This window comes from Oryx dammah, unplaced genomic scaffold (assembly GCF_014754425.2).
Source record: "Oryx dammah isolate SB20612 unplaced genomic scaffold, SCBI_Odam_1.1 HiC_scaffold_5, whole genome shotgun sequence".
Taxonomy (NCBI): Eukaryota; Metazoa; Chordata; class Mammalia; order Artiodactyla; family Bovidae; genus Oryx; species Oryx dammah.
The window spans coordinates 41,506,334-41,526,758 of record NW_024070189.1 but is presented as its reverse complement, the minus strand read 5'-3'; the positions used below and the strand labels follow the sequence as shown (position 1 = coordinate 41,526,758).

Below are 20,425 nucleotides of genomic sequence, written 5' to 3'. Positions count from 1 at the left end.
AAAATACTTTCATTTTATGAAGTAGGTTTAAAAGGCATGAAATGTAGACATTACAAAAGACAACACGTCAGATTGTCATAAGGTATCTTGTTAAGTATAGACTATAAAGCTGTAACAAAATATTTTCCAAAGGTGACCCACCCACAAAACAATTATATTAAAAATAATGTGGGTATTTAAACAGACATTCTACCACCACAACCACACCTGCATAGCTTAAATAACTTTTTAAATATCACTACTTTCTCTGGAAAAAGAGTCACACCATAAGCAGAAGGAGCTTGACTAAGAATTATGAAAGAAAACTGCTACTATGTAAATGAGTGACCTTTATAATTACAGGCAATACAACTGAAAAAAAGGTGTAGAGGATCTAGAATCTTGAAAGTCACATTTCTAACGCATTCTCTGCTACACAGCTTTTCCACTGAAAACTGGCTAAAATCTGAGCTCCCTTAAGCTTGAGAACTCTCCAACCCAGTGTCCCAGCTGCCTCTCTCCTTTTCCCCTTTCCAGCTGAGTTCCAGAAAAGAATGATGAAAATCTTTAAAATTACAGACCTAGGGTATCTCTACTTACCTCTGGAAAGACTTTCTCAATAGAAATCTGGGGACAAAATTAATTTGTATTAAGAAAAAATGCAAACTTATGTGAAAATTAAATTTAAATGGAAATAAGCATAAGGGGATGTTCCCAAATAAATGAATGACAAGTCAAACCACTTGGAATTTCTGCCTTGGGAATTCTAACACTAAAAGTGATAGGTAGATAAAACACGGCAAGATCTTAAATTTTCAGTCTGAAAAAATCAGGGAGCCTCTTTGGGCCCTGTGGGTGTCTATGGCAGAGATCTAGGAAAATTTCTAAGGCACTTCTAACACATTCAATCTTTCTATGTTGTTTTTAATTAAGTTACCACTTGTCATCACCCAGACACTTTGGGGGTTCCTTGATAGTTTGTTATCTTTCTGCCATCTTCCTCATTACAAATCACTGATACAGAGTTGATCCTACCCTGAAAACCAGGGTCCCAATCCCTGCTGGAACCACTCTTGACACATCTAGAGTGATGCTACACACTACCACTGGCTGTGACCCTGAACTTATCCAAAGTCTTCATTTCCCTCTATGACGAGGAGGGTGGACAATAAAACATTGTGATCATACTTAAATCAATTTTTTTATTACAAAAATATGGAAGAATGATTAAAAGTTATAGAAGCACATAAAAGGAAAAAGTGAAACTCTTTTCACTATTTGTCCCTGTGAAATAACTATATTTAGAATATGCTTCTGGAATATTTTACAGTAAAAGAAGAAAATATTACTATTCTAGAACTGTTTTTTTTTTTTTTTTTTTTTAGCAACATAGATTTCTCCTTTGAAAAGTAACACATGCTCTCTAAGACTAGGGATTTTGTCTGTTTCCTTCACTGCTATATTTCTAGGAACTAAAACACTGTTTGGCACAAAGTAGGTGCCAAAAAATGTTCACTGAATCAATGAATGAAATCCTCTTCCTGTCAGATCAGTGAGAAGTTCCATGAGGTCAGGGATATGTCTGTTTGGTCTCTGTGATCCCAGCACCACAGTACCTGGTACAAGATAAGCACTTAGTATCTGTTGAACTAGCAAAACAACTCAATGATGAAACCACCTAATTTTATTTTTTTAGCTGTTCCAGTGTGTTAGCAATACCACCTAACCAGCTATTCCCCAATTCATGGAAAAAGTCTCTCACAAACACTGTTGCAATAGTTGTTCTTATATATATATCCTTGTTTAAAGATTTTTTTAGGATAAGAATCCCTTTTGTGGGGCAATCATTGACCTGGTTTAAACATGTTTTGAAACCTCTTCCCTTCAGAATTTCATAAATTAAAAACACTTAAGATTTTTCAACTAGTTTAAAAGCCACTGCCTGGAACTCTGCAAAATGATCTCCCTTTCAAATCTCCAGTAGAAAACCAATGCTTCCCTATCCTGTCTAGATGCAGCCTGAACTCTGTAACAAACGGGCTGCCTGCATCCTCGGTGACCAACAACTCCTGCATGCAACCCAGTAGCACTTTAGCCATCACCCGGAGAAGGCCATGTCAGGCAGCTCTACTGTTGGTTCATCCAGCAGAAAGGAGAAAGAAGACAGGAGAGTAATAGACTTCCAGGGCCTGAGCTGGAAGAAGATGCTGAGAAACTAAGAGCTGGACAAGACCAGAAACAGGAGCTTAAGAGTATTTTTGAGTCCCACACAAGTGAAGATACAGAGCTCTATCTGAACTCTCCAATGGAAAAGTTTTTCCAGAAATTTACCTTTCTGCTTGTTTAATTTGTTCACTCCAAAGACATTAAGTAAATCTCTATTTATGTGTCAGAGTTGTGCCATAACTGGGGAGGGAAAAAACAGGCAAGATGGACCTACTCTCCACTATCTTGGCACTGAAGCTTAAGGACCATTGTCGAGGCACGAAGGGATCTGACTCTGACAAATAAAGACGGCTAGAGACCTTCACCTACTTTCCACCAGGGAACAGAATTTGTGTCCCAGTCACTGCTGCTTCTTTTGTGAAAAACACTGCTCCATTTCTCACCATGAATGGGGAAGTTGGTTAGAGATCTTTCCCTTTGAGTACACCCCAAGCAAAACTGGTCAATACACACTGAGTGTACTTCCCTTTTCTCCAGGAGCATCTGCCATACCACAGGCCTTGCTGGGCCATCTTCTTAACTGAGGCCAAGGAGAGCTGGGCATTGGCACTTACTGTTGCAGACTCAACATTCAAAGAAGTATAAACCTTGAGGCTTTTAGGGAATCAAGACCATCTAGTCCTACCCCAGTAGTTTCCTAACCTGTTCTGTGTATCACGGAGCTCTTTGAGAATCAGTGACCCCTTTAAACTTCCTGGATTGAAAAAGACACACATGTATCTCCGCACGTAATTTCCCCTGTATTTTTAGGAGTTTCATGGACACACCATGTAATCGAATATCTAGAATTCCTGAGATCCCATATTAAGAATTCTTGCTCTCTATAAAAGTCCACTTGAGCTCTAATGTCCCAATTAGCAGTCTCTGAGTTGGGTGGATGGAACGCAGAGGCAATGTAGTGCCTGTGTATTACCATACAGGTCCCAGCTCAATCCTCGAGTGAGCTAGTTATCTTTAAAATATGGAAAAACTCTGCTCGGTGGCCAAGGACAGAATTTCTCAAATCAGTCAGCTGAGCCATCTCATGTTTTCAAAGAAGACAACACCAAGCCCCAAAATGAAGTGGTTGAATCTGGTGGCGTTGAAAGGTGACAGCAGCCCAGAGGTTGTTAGGATTGTTGCCCACTGTTGACGGAGCAGTAATACTCGTAGGGATCCTCCACTTCATATACGTTTTCCTCAATGATATAGATGTTTTCCTCTGGGTGCATCCCCTCTGCTGCTGTATTTGCCAACCCTGAAGGAGAAAGGTTGGCCAAAGTGATGAGGCTGTGGAAATAAAGTATAGCAGTTGAGTTAAGCATTTTCTGGACAACATGTAATTGAGAGAACGTGCTTTGCTGAAGAGTTAGCAACCAAGGCAGTATACGATCCTTGATCAGGTCCTGACTAAGAAGGGAAAACATAAAATAACAATGAAGTAATCTGGGGAATATTCTGTACGAATTTAAATTAATCTGAAATTTCTTAGGTATAAAGTGGAAGTGTGTTATGTAAGAGAATATACTGGTATGGTTTTTCCTGTGGTCATGTACGGATGTGAGAGTTGGACTGTGAAGAAGGCTAAGCGCCGAAGAATTGATGCTTTTGAACTGTGGTGTTGGAGAAGACTCTTGAGAGTCCCTTGGATTGCAAGGAGATCCAACCAGTCCATTCTGAAGGAGATCAGCCCTGGGATTTCTTTCAAAGGAATGATGCTAAAGCTGAAACTCCAGTACTTTGGCCACCTCATACGAAGAGTTGACTCATTGGAAAAGACTCTGATGCTGGGAGGGATTGGGGGCAGAAGGAGAAGGGGACGACCCAGGATGAGATGGCTGGATGGCATCACAAACTTGATGAACGTGGGTCTGAGTGAACTCCGGGAGTTGGTGATGGACAGGGAGGCCTGGCGTGCTGCGATTCATGGGGTCGCAAAGAGTCGGACACGACTGAGCAACTGAACTGAACTGAGCAAGTGCAGACTAAAGTGTTTATGTGAAGTGTCAAGACGTCTGAAACACCTGTACAAATTGTTCAGAAAAAAACCAAAATTGTATACGTAAAGAGAGAAACAAAGTAAATGTGACAAAATATCAAATAACATGCTCTAATTGTTCTGCTATTTCAATTATTATGTGGGTTTAAACAATTCCAAAAAGGAAAAGGAATGTGTTATGGATCCAGTGAGACTTGAGTTTGAATTCTACCTCTGTTGCTTACCATCCATATGATCTAGGCTAAGTCGGATTTGCCTTTTCCATTTATTCATTCAAGAACTATTTAGTGTGTTACACACTGAGCCCATGCATCAAGAGAAACAACAGTGAACAAAACACAAAAAGCTCCTGGAGGCTGTATTTTAGTAAATTTATGGTGTTAGGGTCCTCACCTATACAATGGGAATAAGTACTCTTCTCTCACAGGGCTGCTGTAAGGAACATTTATTCATTCAATCCTCAAATATTTATGAAGTATATACTAAGAATCAGGTGTGCACTAGGGGATACAGTTGTTAATGTGGCTGATAAGTTTCTAATTTTCTATGGAGTTTACATTTATAGGTAGAGATAAAACATTAACCCAATAACTTCATAAAGAATCAACTAGTAGTACACATAAATGTAAATATTACCTATTGATATTACAACGTTTCAGGTTTCAGCTCTAATAAATCCTGGTTATAGAGCATATAGAGCCATGATGATTAGATGTTCTATTATTTGACTCTTTTACTGCAGACTACTTTGTCTTCATAACTATACCATCTAGTGTGTGTGAATGCTAAGTCACTTCAGTCATGTCCAACTCTTTATGATCCTAGGGACTGTAGCTTTCCAGGCTTCTCTGTCCATGGGATTCTCCAGGCAAGAGTGGGTTGCCATGCCCTCTTTCAGGGGATCTTCCCGACCCACAGAGTGAACCTGCACCTCTTATGTCTCCTGCACTGGCAGGCAGGTTCTTCACCACTAGCACCACCTAGACTTAGTCTAAAATTATTAGTGGTTCAGATAGTATTCAGTGGACAGAATCATTTTTTTCTTAAAATATATTTCATTCTGCCCATGTCCCAAAGATCACAGAAACCCAGTAAAAGTTATATAAGCTTTGTGAGTGTGTAGTGTAGTGGAATTAGGAATGGAGACTAACTCTGCAATATGACAGGCAAGCAGTTTTCAACTCTGTTTGTACATTACAATTACCTAGAAACTTTTTATAAGAATAAGGGCTTCCCTGGTGGCTCAGATAGTAAAGAATCCACCTGCAATGCAAGAGACCCGAGTCAGAAAGATCCCCCGGAGAAGGGAATGGCCACCCACTCCAGTATTCCTTCCTGGAGAATCCCATGGACAGAAGAGCCTGGCGGGCTGCAGTTCATGGGGTCACAAAGAGTCGGACACAACTGAGCAACTAACTCTTTCACTTTTTCACTATGATGAGACCTCATCCCCAAAGATTCTACTCATTTGCTCTGGGGTAGACAAATATGTTTAAGTGCCCTAGTGATTCTACCAGGCAATCAGAGTTCAGGAGAACCAGGCTGGGTTATGAAAAGCTCTGAGAGTAGACGCTGAGCTTATCATTCACTTCTGTAACCAATGGCCACCTAGAGCCTGGGTAGAGTAGGTGCTCAATCAGCTGAAGGGTCGCCCAAAATCCCCACCTTCTCCTACCCTACTCATGATTCTTACCTTGAATTTTGTATCTTCTCTTTTCTATCAGAATACCCTAAGTAGAAAGGCAAAGAAAAGTTCATTTTAAATGCTTTAATAAAATAAATGAGATAAAAAACAAAACGGGCTAACTGGAGGCAAAGATTGTTTAGGGAAATCTGGTCTACCGGTTAAGATCAAATTACATCAAACCACTGATTTGTGTCTTGGTTTATTACATAAACTGTGGTAGAAAGTAATAAAGATGTATTTTCATATTTAACAAATATAAGGAGTTCCTACGACATATCTGGTAGTATGCTAAGCACCAGGGACACAAAAAATGAATTATGAGCCTTGACATCATTAAGCTTGTCTTCCAGTGGGGAGGCATTTAAGAAAAAAAAGTAAATAGAAAAAATAAAATAATTTCAAACTCTGATGTGACAGAAAGAAAAGTACTACAGCAAAATAGATTAACCTAGAAATTATCATACTGAGTGAAATAAGACAGAGAAAGACAAATATTGTATCATTTATATGTGAAAGATAAAAACATTACAAATCTCTTTATTTACAAAACAGAAACAGACTCACAGACACAGAAAACAAACTTATGGTTGCCAAAGGGGAGAGGGGAGGAGACATAAATTAGGAGTATGGAATGAACAGATACATGCCACTAAGATGACCTTTAAGCTCAGTTCTGAAAGAAGAGAATGAGTCACCCAAATGAAGAACCAGGGTGAGCATTCTGGATTGAGTAGAGCCCTGGTAAAGATGGTGATAAGTGGCTGAAACTGAAAGCATGACTGGAATAAAAGAGTGGCACAAGATAAGATCTGAAGTGGAGCCTGGGCTAGATACTATAGGACCCTAGAAGTCATAATCAGGAGCTTGGGTTTTATCCTAAGACATAAGAAATAATTGAAGGCCAGAAATATGATATAACTGGGTCTCAAGAAAATCACTTTGGTTGCTATGTGGAGAATGAACTAAAAGGAGGTATGAAAAAAAGAGCAGATAAGGCATGAGCTGCCTCAGAATAAGGTAGTGACAGAGAAGCACAGAATCATGAATGGATTTTAGATATGTTTTGGGAAAAGTGCAGGAAGTGAAGCTGGATTATGTGTAGCTGGGATTGTGTGTTAGGAGTGAAGAAGGAGAGAATTCAAGGATGGCTTCTAGCTCAGGCAACCAGTTGGATGGTAGTGAAACACTAGAATGAAGACCCAGTGAGGTGGGGTAGGGTTTTAAAAGGTGGAATATAGTCTCTAGAGCTCCTTTTTGGACACGGTAAGGTGCGAGACAAATAAGTGGAGATAACACCTGAACAGCTGGACAGTCAGTACCAACACCCTTGAGTGCTAAAGACAGAGAAAAGGATGACATTGAAGTCTGTGGAAATATAGGTTATCATCATCCAGGGGGTATGGAGAGAGGAAAAACACCAGCTCTGGGAATCTCAACACCTAAAGAACATGCTGAAGAAGAGAAAATAATAAAAATGACTGAAAAGGAGTGGTCAGATAAGAGTGGTGTTTCAGAAGTCAAGAGAAGGAAGACTTTTTTGGAATGAGTGAGGGTCAACTTAGTTGAGTATTACTGAAAGATGGATGTACTGCAATGAAGACAGAGGCATCTACTGGGTTTGTCAAAATGGAGATCACTGAGCTTGAACTAAAACTACTTCCATGGTAATTCAGGTGTAGAAGCTAAATGGGGCTGGGGGTGTTTGAAGAGTACAGAGGAATGAAATGTAGGAATAACTCATCTGAAATATGCCTGTGAAGGAGAGGAGAGAAATGGGAGTAGCTGGAGAGAAATGTGTAAACTAGATCTTATTTTTATGCTAATAGAAAAAGCATAAATAGGAATGGAGAAAGAGATGATTCTGGAGAAAGCAATCAAAGGAAGAAGGAAGTCATGGCTATGGCAAAGTAGTTGAAACAGCTTTTAATACTTCATCAGTGCAGTGAGAAGGGAGGGAGGCTTGAGCAGAGGTGAAATATGTGATGCTCATCTCAGACACTGCACTAGGAAGATACAAGATTGCTGCACATTTCTGAGTGCCAATTTATGGCTTTGATGTCATGATTAAAAACCTGTCACCCTCGTTGTGTGATTTTCTCTAGCAGGTTCTAGGGAAAAGACTGCAAACTGTACACAACTTTCCCATCTATTCTTCTAAGTAGTCATGTTTTTTTAATGTAAATTTATTTATTTTAATTGGAGGCTAATTAAGTTTGCTGAGTGCCACAATGGAGGAAAATAACAAACACTGCAACCTTGACCATGACCCAGTGTTAAAGGAACCTGCTACCCCTCTTTAAAGAACCACACCTAAGAGATAAATAAGATAGAAAATGCTTAGAAGGAAGAAATTGCTGATTCATGAATTTAAAATATTTATGTTCTTTACAAAATAAGAAAATAGGTACTAGAATCAACCTGCCTGAATCTAAATTCCAGCTTTGCCACTTACCGATTCTGAAACCTTGAGAAAACCTTGAAAGTTTACCATCTCTAAGTATTACTCTTCTCTGATGTAAAAAATGGGGATAACAGTACTACCTGCCTTATAAGATGGTGACAATGATAAATATAAAAACATGCTTGTTACATGGTAAGCACTAAATAAAAACAAGCTATTTTTAATCCTGTGATTTGAAAGGACTAAAGAGTATTCATTCTAATCAATATAACCTTATAATTATAATGTCTAGGTTTGGGTTGGTTCTTATATTAACAGTTCCTTATCAGAGGGAGAGAGAAGCACCATCAGATGACTTACATTTGAGAATTAAACCACCAGAGATAAGAATCAGAGCCAGCCCAGCAGAGACTCCTGCTCCTATGTAGAGGCCTGTTCTGGTGGTGGCACCCATGTCTTGTAACTCAGTAGCCAGTGTGGATATTTCCTATGGAAACGCAAACAGAATTACAGCAAATGGCCAGAAACCCATTGTCTGCCCAGGTAATCTCACGACTTATGCATCAGACCAGCCCTTTCACAGTGTCCCAGGAATGCAGGGACCTTGAAATGACTCATGATCTGTCCCCTTCTAAACAAGCTTCAAAGCACCCGAAGAAAGAGATTAGCTGAAGTTTTGGACTTAGCAAGAGATTAAGATATGCTTGTCTGTGCTGTGGGTGGAGAAGTAGCCTTAGTAAACGGACTCCCAACTTCCCCAACAAAAAATGAACATTAAAGTGGAACCCTACTTATATAAGATTCCCTCGTGTCTCCGTAGGGAGTTTCAGAGAGGTCTAAATTTTGTGTTGTACCATGAAACCCCAATTTCCACAGAAAGATAGTGATTTAAAAGCTAGGAATTTGCAGCCTGACAGTCTTGGGTTCAAATCCCAGTTCTGTCACCAAAGAGCAGAGTCATCTTGTAAAGTTATTGAGAAAATTAAGTGACAAAAAACAGAAAACGCTTGGCAAGAGCCTGGTACAGGATAAATGTTCAGTCAGTGGTAGCTTTTATTGCTATTGCTCTACATCCTGCTTCTAAAATTTCAGTTCATGTTCCCCCTTTAAAAACAGTAACAGTGAACACTTTTAAAACAACATTAAGTAATTAAGTCCTCCATTTATTCAACACACATTTACTGCAAGTGCACTGTGCAAATGTGCCCTAAGCAGTGTGGCACAAAGATGTATTTAAAAGGCAGTCCTGGACTGCAAAGACCACAGGACAAACACAGAATACTTGATAGTGAATCAGACTGAGTCAAATGAATGCAGACTCCCGGGTATGTCCTCAAACAATTTCCCAGTCACTGCTATCAGATTGTTTTCTAGTGGTTTTCCCTTCCATTCTGAGAAGGTGGGAGACATTAAAATGGTGGTTGATTGAAATACTGCTTTGTTTTTTATTAGATATGTAAGTTCTTACCTTAAAATATTCCTGACTGGTGACTTGTCATAAATAAATAAATTTAAACAAACAAACAAACAATCTTTCTCATTAGGGTAGAAATGTTAACAAGGAAAAACACTACTCTCAGGAGATGCAGGGTGTCTGAACCTGCCACAGTGGTATACAGTTATGAAATTTCAGGATAAGAACAAAATGCTAGTGCTTCTTCCTTTTGGTTTTCCAGCACCTACTATGTGCCAGGCACTTTTATATGCATCATCTCATTCCATCCTTACAACAGGCCTCTGCAGTTTCAATTGTCATCAGCAACATGTTATAGTCAAGGAACCCAAAGCCAAGGGAGATTAGGTATTTTTCCCCAAGGAAAGAGTGGACAGGAAGGAAGTCTAAAGCCATGCTTTTTTCCTTTGAGTTGAGCACAAGCTCAGCTCACACACACAGTTACTTACTGTCTGATTTTTATCATGGAGGGCCTCCAGTGTCTGTGTCTCTACCACAAAGAAGAAAAATAGCCAAAACAGTTAGGAACTCTCTTTTATATGAGGTTTGTTGTTTTTTTTTTTAAGCTGCCTGTAATTCTATTTGAAATTAATTCTACTTCATACTCCACAATAATTAACTGAGAAACCAACAGAATTTATTGAACATTTACAAATCAACTCTAGGATGATGTTTTCTCACCCAGATAACAAACCAAACTACCTATGTTCTACGAAATGGAGACTTCTTCTGGGAAGACGTATTTTGAATACGTGGTTTGTTGTGTTCGTAGGACCTAAAACAGTCTGCAAAATTGACAATACACAAGCAGGCATTATAATTAGATTTTTTTTTTAGATCAAATGACTGCTCTTTAATATTTATTTTGTTCATTTTTTAATTGACATATAGTTGATTTACAATGTTGTGTTAGTTTCAGGTATACAGTAAAGTGATTCAGAATATATATATTCTTTTTCAGATTCTTTTCCCTTACAGGTTATTACAACTTATTGAGTATAGTTCCCTGTGCTATACAGTAGATCTTTGTTGGTTATCTATTTTATATATCTGTGTGCTCATTCACTCAGTCATGTTCAACTCTGAGACCCCATGGACTGTAGCCTGCCAGGCTTCTCTGTTCATGGAACTTTTCCAGGCAAGAATACCAGAGTGGGTTATCATTTCTTACTCCAGGGGATCTTCCTGATCCAGGGATTGGACCCCATCTCTTGGATTCTTTACCACTAGGGCCAACTGGGATGCCTCTTATATGTTAATCCCAAACTGCTAATTTATCCCTCCTTTACCCTTTTCCCTTTTGGTAGCCATCAGTTTGTTTCCTATGTCTATGAGTCTATTTCTGTTTTGTAAGTTCATATGTACAATCTTTTTTAGATTCCACATATAAGCAATATGATATGACATTTGCCTTTCTCTGTCTGGCTTACTTCACTTAGTATGATAGTCTCAAAGTCCACCCATGTTGCTGCAAATGGCATTATTTCATTTTTATAACTAAGTAATATTCCATTATATACATGTCCATCAACAAATAAAGATGTGGCATGATTAGACTCTGAAAGGTAAGGAAAGTTGATTTTCTCAAAACCATTTAACATCTACTCATTAAGAGAGAGGGTATTTTATTCCCTAAAAAATGAAAATAATAATAACTGTAACTATAATTTACTATGAATAGGCATTGTGTTAAATTCTTCAAGTGAAGTATCTCATTTAGCACTCAAAACAACTATCTTAAAGTAGGGACTATCTGTCCCATTACGCAGAGGAAGAAGCTGAGAATTAGGAAGCTAAATGATTTACACAAGGTCATACAGCTTAGCGAATAACAGAAATGGCCTTCCAATTTAGGTCTGCACGGCCTTAAAGTACACACTCTTAACTATGCTGCCTCCAACAATGCTCACATCGGCCCTGTGATTACTAAGCTCATCATGTTGCCCAGATCCCAGCTCACTTTCTTTCCTTTTTAGGCATTTATTTATTTATCTGCTTATCCATTCAATGAACATATATCACATCCCCACACTATGCCAGGCACAGAGGACAGAACAGTGAACAAGACGGCGCAGGCCCTTATCTCATAAACAATGCATTTTAAAACCAATAAATCGTCAGCCTTGGGAAGATTAAGCATGCAAACTCATTTTTCTGGTTGAGTCAGAGGCTCTGAAACTTCCTAAATGCCACGGTCACTTTCTGGAAGCTTCAAAGTCTAAGCCTTTTAGTGCAAAACTCATGGCATACAGACTGATTTTAATATAAAAGCATATTCTCAGCCTAAAGTTTTGTTTATTTTTTAAGAAAAGGAAAGACATTATCTCCCATTTACCTTTGCTTTTATTACAAAAAGGAATTTAAAAACCACACTGGTGGAACTACTAAGTAAACTACACATACAATATTTTCTAATGTAAATCTAGTTTCTGCTTCCATATAATTACTTTTCTTGGCTTAAATGATAAGACTGTCTGACTTCTAACTTTTTTTTTAACTTCATTTTACAGTGAAAATGATCAATAAACTAGAGCACTACTGGGTTATCACAGCTTATTTTCAGATAGATTGACATCAACCAAGATGGGTGGGACATATGGAGGAAGTTACAGTGTGTATCCTAGAGGACCCAAGACTGGTGGAGCAGGTTAATGATCTTAAAAGTATACAAACTTAACATTTACCATCTAGCATGTTTTATGTGCCTGACACAATGCTTAGTACTCTACATGCACAATATCTTTTCACCTTCACCACAATGCTGTCCTTGTTCAGTCACTAAGTCATGTCCGACTCTGCAACCCTTTACTATCTCTGTGAGATTGCTCACTCATTGAGTAAGTGATGCCATCCAACCATCTCATCCTCTGTAACCCCTTCTCTTGTCCTCTGATTTTCCAACATCAGGGTCTTTCCAATGAGTCAGCTCTTCACTTCAGGTGGCCAAATTATTGGAGCTTCAGCTTCAGCACCAGTTTTCCAATGAAAATTCAGGGTTGATCTCCTTTAGGATTGACTGGTTTGATTTCCTTGCTGTCCAAAGGATTCTCAAGAGTCTTCTCCAATACTACAGTTCGAAAGCATCAGTTAGGTCTTCAGCGCTCAGCCTTCTGCATGGTCCAACTCTCACATCCATACATGACTACTGGAAAAACCATTTTGACTATATGGACCTTTGTCAGCAAAGTATGTCTCTGCTTTTTAATACACTGTCTAGAGCTGTCATTGTTTTTCTTTGAAGAAGCAAGCATCTTTTAATTCCATGGCTGCAGTCACTGTGTGCAAAGTACTATTATTTTCCTATTTTTCAAATGAAGAAGTCTCAGAGAGGTATTTTGTCCAAGATCACAGAGCTATTAACTGGAGAACCCGAGATTCAAATCAAGTCTACTTCCAGAGCTAAGGATTCATCCGTGATCCAGTCCTGCCTTCTTCAGGTGGAAGAGAGATTTCATTTGTCTAATGTTCAAAGTTGGTTTAGGAACCTCAAAGACCCTTGGAACTCTTACTTGTAAAGGTTCCTCTCCACTTCATAGCAAGCATATTATATGTACCCACATTCCACATTAATGAAAGGGTGTGTACAACTGCACACAAGTTGACTTGCAGGTAATTAACTGGTATAATGTTACATATTATAGTCATACCATTAAATACTAATTAATTAACTAATTAAATACTAATTAATTTCAACTTTTCATTTTATTTCTGTAGTTTGGAGCCATTGCCTTTTTTTGTTTAAGTATTTTCTCAGGCCTTTGAAAAGCTCAGAGATTGTAAGTACTCTGCCTATATTCCCAGGTACAAAAGATGGCCCCATTCTGTTGCCCTAAAGGGAAGGAACAAACAAGTAAAACCTGAAATGAAGGCCACTTATGGTTATGGTACAGACACCTCAAAAAATGTGCACTGCCTTGTGAGGAAGCCACTTCTCTATCTGGGAAGGTATGTGGTCACACAGCAAATGTCCACTTGGGCATGACATTGTAAAGAGCACTGAAACCCATGATGGGTAAGTGGGATTCCCATCATTCCCTTCAAGGTCTACAGTTGTGGAATTCTTTAAAATATAACAATGACATATGATAAACACTTGGTATGATTTGATTAGCTCACTATTTGGGTGATCATCTGTTTCTACCATATTTAACTTCCTTACTAATTGCATGAGAGATGTTGGTATCCAGTGACTAAAGAACCAACAAAAAGATTCAACCTCTAGAAAACTGATATTAATATTTAAAATAACTAATATTTGAGTGCTTTCTCTGGCCAGGGCATTATGCATTATGCTTAGTGCTTTACATATGTCATCAGAACGATCTTTACAATAGTCTTATGACATAGGCACTGGAAATTAACCTCATTATAGAGGTAAGGAAATTGAGCCTCACAGAGTTTGAGCAACAAAACTTGAGTTTATAAAACTAACACAAAAAGCTGACATTAGAACCCAATCTGCCTATCACTGAAGTGCTGTACTGTGCTCAGTTGTTTCAGTCGTGTCCAACTCTGCAACCGTATGGACCATAGCCTGCCGGGCTCCTCTGTCCATGGGATTCTCCCTGCAAGAATACTGAGGTGGGTTGCCATGTCCTTCTCCAGGGGATCTTCCTGACCCAGGGATTGAACCTTCATCTCTTGTGTCTCCTGAATTTCAGTCAGGTTCTTTACCCACAGAGTCACCTGGGAAACCCATCACTGAAGTAGTACTTAACTGCAATCTCATTCTGCCTCTAGATCTTACTGAAAATGACAATAACTAACATGTACTGAGTATGTACCATGATCAGACTCTGGGCTAAGCACTTTAGACACACTTCCTTATTTAAATCTGAGAGATTTAATAGATTAGGATTGGAATTTACCTATTATTAAATTTTAGGGCTTTCCTGGTTGCTCAGCGGTAAAGAATCCACCTTCCAATTCAGAATACATGAGTTCAGTTCCTCGGTCTGGAAGATTCCCTTGAAGGAAACGGCAACCCACTCTAGTATTCTTGCTTGGAAAATCTCATGGACAGGACCTTGATGGGTTACAGTCCATGTGGTCGCAAAAGAGTCAAACATGACTTAGCAACTAAACAACAATAACAACCTCATTTTACGGAATCAAAGACTATGCTTTGGAGAGTTTAGAGAGACCAGGACTCCTCCATGATCAATGTGACTTGAGGTCTGCTCTGTCAACCTTATCTTCTTTCTAGAGCACTGTGAAAAATACTTGTTGAAATACCTGAAGGATTTAGCTGCTCCTTCTAAGGTCAGAATCTGAGGAAGATGATGGACTTTATTCCAGTTAGAAGGAACTCTTGAAATAGCCTAATCCAAATTATCCCAAACATGGACTGGGGCCAATACATGCCAAAACATCATCAGTACAGGAGTAAGTCAGAAAATAATAAGGAAACATAATGAGTTTTTCATTAAACTTATATAAGAGTATCCTCTTTTTAAAAAAAAAAAAAAAACACAGGGATGTCAATATAGAAATCTTTTTTTCCCTTGTTTGGCAAAATACGAAGCTCATCAGAAATCTTTTTCAGGAGTCAGGAATTATTGGGTAGTGAAATCCAAGTCTCTGAACTCATTCCTCAGACAGAAGAAGAAGATGCTATCAGAAGTGAAAGGTTTTGGCTCAGGTAGAGGTCTACTCATGACTAATTCAGAATCCTAGCTTGGGGCTCTTTTTTCCCAACATAAATTTACCTTCACCCCTTCCTTACCCCTGTCACTATCTTAGGTGCACAGAAATATTTGTGCCTCCACTCAAACTATTTTCTCATATTTTCCCCATATTTTAAATCCTCTGAACTCAGAAACCAACTAAAGGTTTCCTCCTATACACCATATGTAATTACCTGAGACAGGTCCCTTTGTGGTGAGCATCTTTGGAAAGGCTGTAGTAATGTCCCTCCATGGAGTCCAAGCTGGGGTGACCTTGGCTAAAGTCAGAAACCAACGTAAGGATGAGGCTTCTCTGACAGCAGAAAAGTGGCAACAGAAAAAAATTGTAAATACAACAATAGAAGAGAAACACATGCTAAGCTTCCAAACCTACCTGAACACCTTCGTTGACAGTATATGACACTCAGGATGTCTGACAGAGCTGTGTTACATCATTATTATCACAGTCTAATTGTTAATAATAAAACTTACAGGCACAGTAAATGCTTTCCACAAAACATCTCATAAAATCCTTCCAGTGGCCTCTAGGGTAGGTAGAATTATATTTTATAGAGGAAGAGGTCACAGAGCTTAAATAACTTGACCAAGATTACACAGCTGGTAAGAAGTAGTGTCAAATTTGAACTTAGCTCTATCAACCACTAAGTACACACTCTATAAGCATTAAAACATGAACGCATACATGACCCCTCTTCCCCACACATGCAGAGTCCAGTGGTTCTCAATCCTGGCTGCACATGGGGGAGAATCATTGGGAGTAGACTTTGTAAAACTCCCATGCTCAGGCTCCATCCACCTTCAGAAATGCTGATTTCCCTGGTTTAGGGCTGGAGCCCAAGCATCTGTGGGAGTCAAAAGGCTCCCCAGGTGATTCCAATGACCAATCAGGTACTCAGACCACTGATCTAGCACTTTCCTTCATTCTATGGCCATGAGGTTCAAAACAGATGGAGGGAATTAAACACGGTTGTACCCGTTAAACTTTAGGTCTTAGGGACCCAACTGGAGGGCTGTAATTGGGAAGACCAAAGGTGAGATCAGTCAGTGTATTTAATATGATCCACAGGCAAATCTCATTCAGAAAGAAGGTATGCAAAAGTCTACTCACCCGGTTTGATGATCAACTCCAGGTTTGATTTTTGATCATTCATTAGACCTGGGAATTGGATCCGGCAGCAATAGGTACCACTGTCAGCTAAAGTCACATTCTTTATGGTTAAGGTCACGTCTCCTTTGTGCAAATCCCTCTTTAGTAGGTATCTGCTAGATGTCTGATAGGTCACGTTCCTTCCATCAGTCCTGAGCACCAAACTGTAACAGTCAAACACAGGGCAGGGTCCCTTGCCCCAGCACACAGGCACGAGATTCTCAGTGGTAGCTGGAGAGTAGGTGCAGGGCAGATCAGCATTCTGACCCACCTGAGACACATATGCCCCTTTCAAAGAACCTGCATAAAGAGGGAAAGAGAGCAGTGAAAGAGGTTGGTCCATTTCAAGAAAACTGCAAGCAGTGCTTTGCAGAATAAAGAGGAAACCACTGCTGCTGTCCTGCTTGGAAAACAGTTCACTATAGCAATGATTCTCAGACTCAAGGGGCACCAGAATCACCAGAAAGCCTTGTTCAAACAGAAAGAGCTGGGCTCAACTGCTAGTTTCCCATTCAACAGTTCTCGGGTGGGGCCCAAGAATTATATCTCTAACAAGTTCCCAGGACACGCTCAGGATATGGTTCATCTTAGAACCTCACTTTGAGAACCAGTGCCCAAGGAGAGAATCGTGGCCTGGTCCTGTGAACATCGAAGGGCACTGCTGATGGAAACAGATAATCAGCAGTGGGTCACTGTCAGCCAGGAAAAGAGCTAACCCATCTAGGCTAGTTGTCTATTCACAAACTCAGGGCAGTTATCCTAACACAAAACTCTTTCTCCTTTTTTTTTTTAACCAAGCACCAGTCACATAATGAATAAAAACCCTTGGCTGAATAAGAAGTTAATGTATGGCTGTTCTGAGGTTTAAATTTTATATAAACTACACACTAATATAACACATATTCAAACAGTATAAAAAGTATATGACAACTCTCCCATACCCTGCTCTTTTCCATTTCCCAGCTTCCTTTCCCAAAGAAGCATTCATGTATTCCCACTCCCCTGTGACACACACGAAAACAAGTCCAATATATCCATTTTTATGCTCCTTGCTTTCTTCAATTAACATTATGATTTAAAGACATCTCATATCATTATGTTTCATCAGCTTTGCTACTTGTATCATGGATATATCACAATTTCTTTACCCACTACTCTGCTGGTGGACATTCTGATTGCTGCCAAACTTTTGCTTATTACAATGACCATCCTTGCATCTTTATCTTGCACTATCCAACTGCAAAAATCCAGACTTACTTGTAAGCAGTAGCAGCATGAGCAGGACACAGTCAAAAAAAAGATGTGAAAACATGGGTTCTGAAGAAGAAAGTCAAACAATGGCTCTGTTTAGGTGCAGTTTCAATTCTCCAATCGAACTGAGTATTTCCTGCAACTGTCTCCTCCCAAGTCATGGGAGCAGTGGCCACTCTCCAGACTGCTGGCCCAGCACAGTTTGACTACCAATCACTCCTCTCTTAACACTGTCATCTATGATGACAGCAAAGGAAATACCAGTTCTCTCTCCTGCTAGACCACACGCATCCTGTGAAGACTGACATTTACCCTGTCCTCATCAACGAAGAGGAAGCAATACTCAGAGGAAGAAAAGTGTTACTCTGTCAAGTGTCTCTTGGCAAGTAGAGTGAGCCCTCTACTATCTCCAGTGAAATAATAGTCCTCTGTCTGAAATGGAGAGTGTTCACTGAGAACACAGGTAGAAATATATCACTCATACATTCATTCAGTCAAGTCAGTCAGCTGGTGAGTTCTGTGACCAATGTTTATGAAGCATCTACTATTTGTCAGGAACTGGACTAGGAGCTGGGAAATACCACCATGAATGAATGGCCTGATTCTTTTTGGTTTTGTTTTGGGCCATGCCATGTGACTTCTAGGATCTTAGTTCCCTGACCAGGGACCGAACCCATGCCCCCTGCATTGGAAGTGTGCATTCCTAACCACTGAACTGCCAGGGAAATCCCTGGCCTGTTCCTTACCCTCACATTTAGGTGCCCTTTATACTCCAATCATGAAACTAATTCTTAGCCTTGCTCTAATACAAACTGAGCTATGTCATATAAGCTTACTAGGCTGGCCTCCCCCTTTATAAAATTTGTAACATGAGGAAATTGTATTAGGTGACATATGCACAGCTGCTCTAATATTATGACTTTGACCTGAACTTTCAAACTCTTCCACCAAGGAAAAATGCATTCCTTCCTGCAATGATTCTTTCCCCCTCCTGTTGGGGGAACTGAAGGCACCTCGATATTCTATTTCCTCTCATATACACTAGATGTCCCCTTTCCTTCCATCTCAGGGGCTTTGGGCATCAATTGTCAGAAAGTGTTGATCCACACTCTCCATTATTGAGGTTAACATCTCAAACAGTCTCAACTCTGGGAGCATGTCTTTTGTCTGGAAATCTTAAAAGCAAACATCTATTTATAAAAGGGAAGTGAGCTCTCAGATGGAATAGTTTCTGAAAACCCTGTGGTCTTCCTCTGTCTTCTCTGCCTGAATTTCCTTGTCACTCACTTTAAATGTTACTAAATGCATTTATTATAAATATCCAGCTTATTCTGTGTGTGTACCTTTATAGTGCCACAAAGTTAGTGGTGACTCAAGAGATCATGTTCAATTTCTTTATGGTATAGACAAGGAAACTGATGCCTGAAAAGACCAATTTGCCCAAAGGTATATGACTGTTCATTTCAAGCAAGAACACGAGTTTCCCTAAGAACCAGATTGTTTTCCCACTGTAAACTATGTTTCATAAATTTCATATTTGCCCTTACTATGTCTGCCCACATACCTAATAACAACAAGCAAATGTACATATTCAAGTGTAAGGTAGATTTGATTAAACATGGGGTCAGAGGTTAGATTTTCTAACAGCATGCATGAGTCCAAGCAAAACTTTAAAAGTTTCAGGCCTCACAATTTATGTTCTGATTTTGGTTTGTTTTGTTTCTTATTATTATTACTCTGTCCTCTATCCATCTCTAGAATTATTACTGGATCCAGCTTAATAACAGTTTAACAATGGGAACTTCCCTGGGAATCCACCTGCCAATGAAGGGAACACAGGTTCAATCCCCATAGCCCAGGAAGATCCCACATGCCATGGAACAACTAAGCCCACATGTAGCAGCAAAGACCCAGGACAGCCTAAATAAATAAATAAAATTATTTTTAAAATGAAATTACTTACTAGTCAGGCTTTAAAAAATAATTAACAATGTATTAATTCATTGAAGTCTAGACATGAAGGTGCCTAGAAATCTACTCTAACCCCTTCCTTTTTCTCTGTGTATACAGGACTTTTTTTGAATATTGTCATTTTCACTTAACTTTTATTTCTTGGTGTTTTAACTGTTTAGGCAACACATCCAAATGGCTAAAATTTAAAGCAATATAAAAAACTTATATTGAGAAGCTTCATTCTCACCCCTTCAAGTTTACCAGTTTCCCCCACCCACCCTATAGGTTTCTATTTTCTTAAATCTTTTGTGTATCCTCCCAATGCAAACACCAGAAAATAAAGTATATATTCTTATTTCTCCCTTTTTCAGACAAAAAAGCATATCATAACACATTTTACAATTTGCATTTTCCATTTACTATTTTATATAAATTTTCTAACATATCAAAAGCAGAGAAAATAGTACACACTCTCAATACACAAATTCAAAATTATCAAATATTTCTTCTAAAACAAATCCCAGATGTCATGTTATTTCACCCTTACAGACGTCAATGTGCATCTTATTTTTTAAAAATTGACATTCTGCTAATTACCCTTATCACATAAGACAAAATTAATAATGATGTCTTAGCAGCACCTGATTCTTCAGTCCATAATCA

At 39.1% G+C, this 20,425-nt stretch overlaps 1 protein-coding gene across 1 annotated transcript; it reads right to left on the bottom strand.

Moving 5' to 3' along the window:
* Window positions 1-67: 67 nt before the first annotated feature.
* On the bottom strand, window positions 68-17,952 carry HAVCR2 (hepatitis A virus cellular receptor 2). The gene is made up of 7 exons (XM_040241445.1): window positions 17,816-17,952; window positions 16,520-16,858; window positions 15,585-15,668; window positions 10,174-10,214; window positions 8,632-8,758; window positions 5,877-5,913; window positions 68-3,474 (listed from the first exon to the last, which is right to left on the bottom strand). Exons 1-7 carry the CDS (start codon window positions 17,868-17,870, stop codon window positions 3,315-3,317), a joined length of 843 nt encoding a protein of 280 aa, XP_040097379.1. The 5' UTR covers window positions 17,871-17,952; the 3' UTR covers window positions 68-3,314.
* Window positions 17,953-20,425: the final 2,473 nt, after the last annotated feature.

Excerpts from the sequence above, each read along its gene's own strand:
- HAVCR2 (XM_040241445.1), bottom strand. The coding sequence starts at position 17,870 with ATGTTTTCACATCTTTTTTTTGACTGTGTCCTGCTCATGCTGCTACTG. Across the intron at positions 16,859-17,815 it reads CATGCTGCTACTGCTTACAA|GTTCTTTGAAAGGGGCATAT; the intron begins GTAAGTCTGGAT and ends CTCTTTATGCAG. Across the intron at positions 15,669-16,519 it reads GGAGTTGATCATCAAACCGG|CCAAGGTCACCCCAGCTTGG; the intron begins GTGAGTAGACTT and ends TTCTGACTTTAG.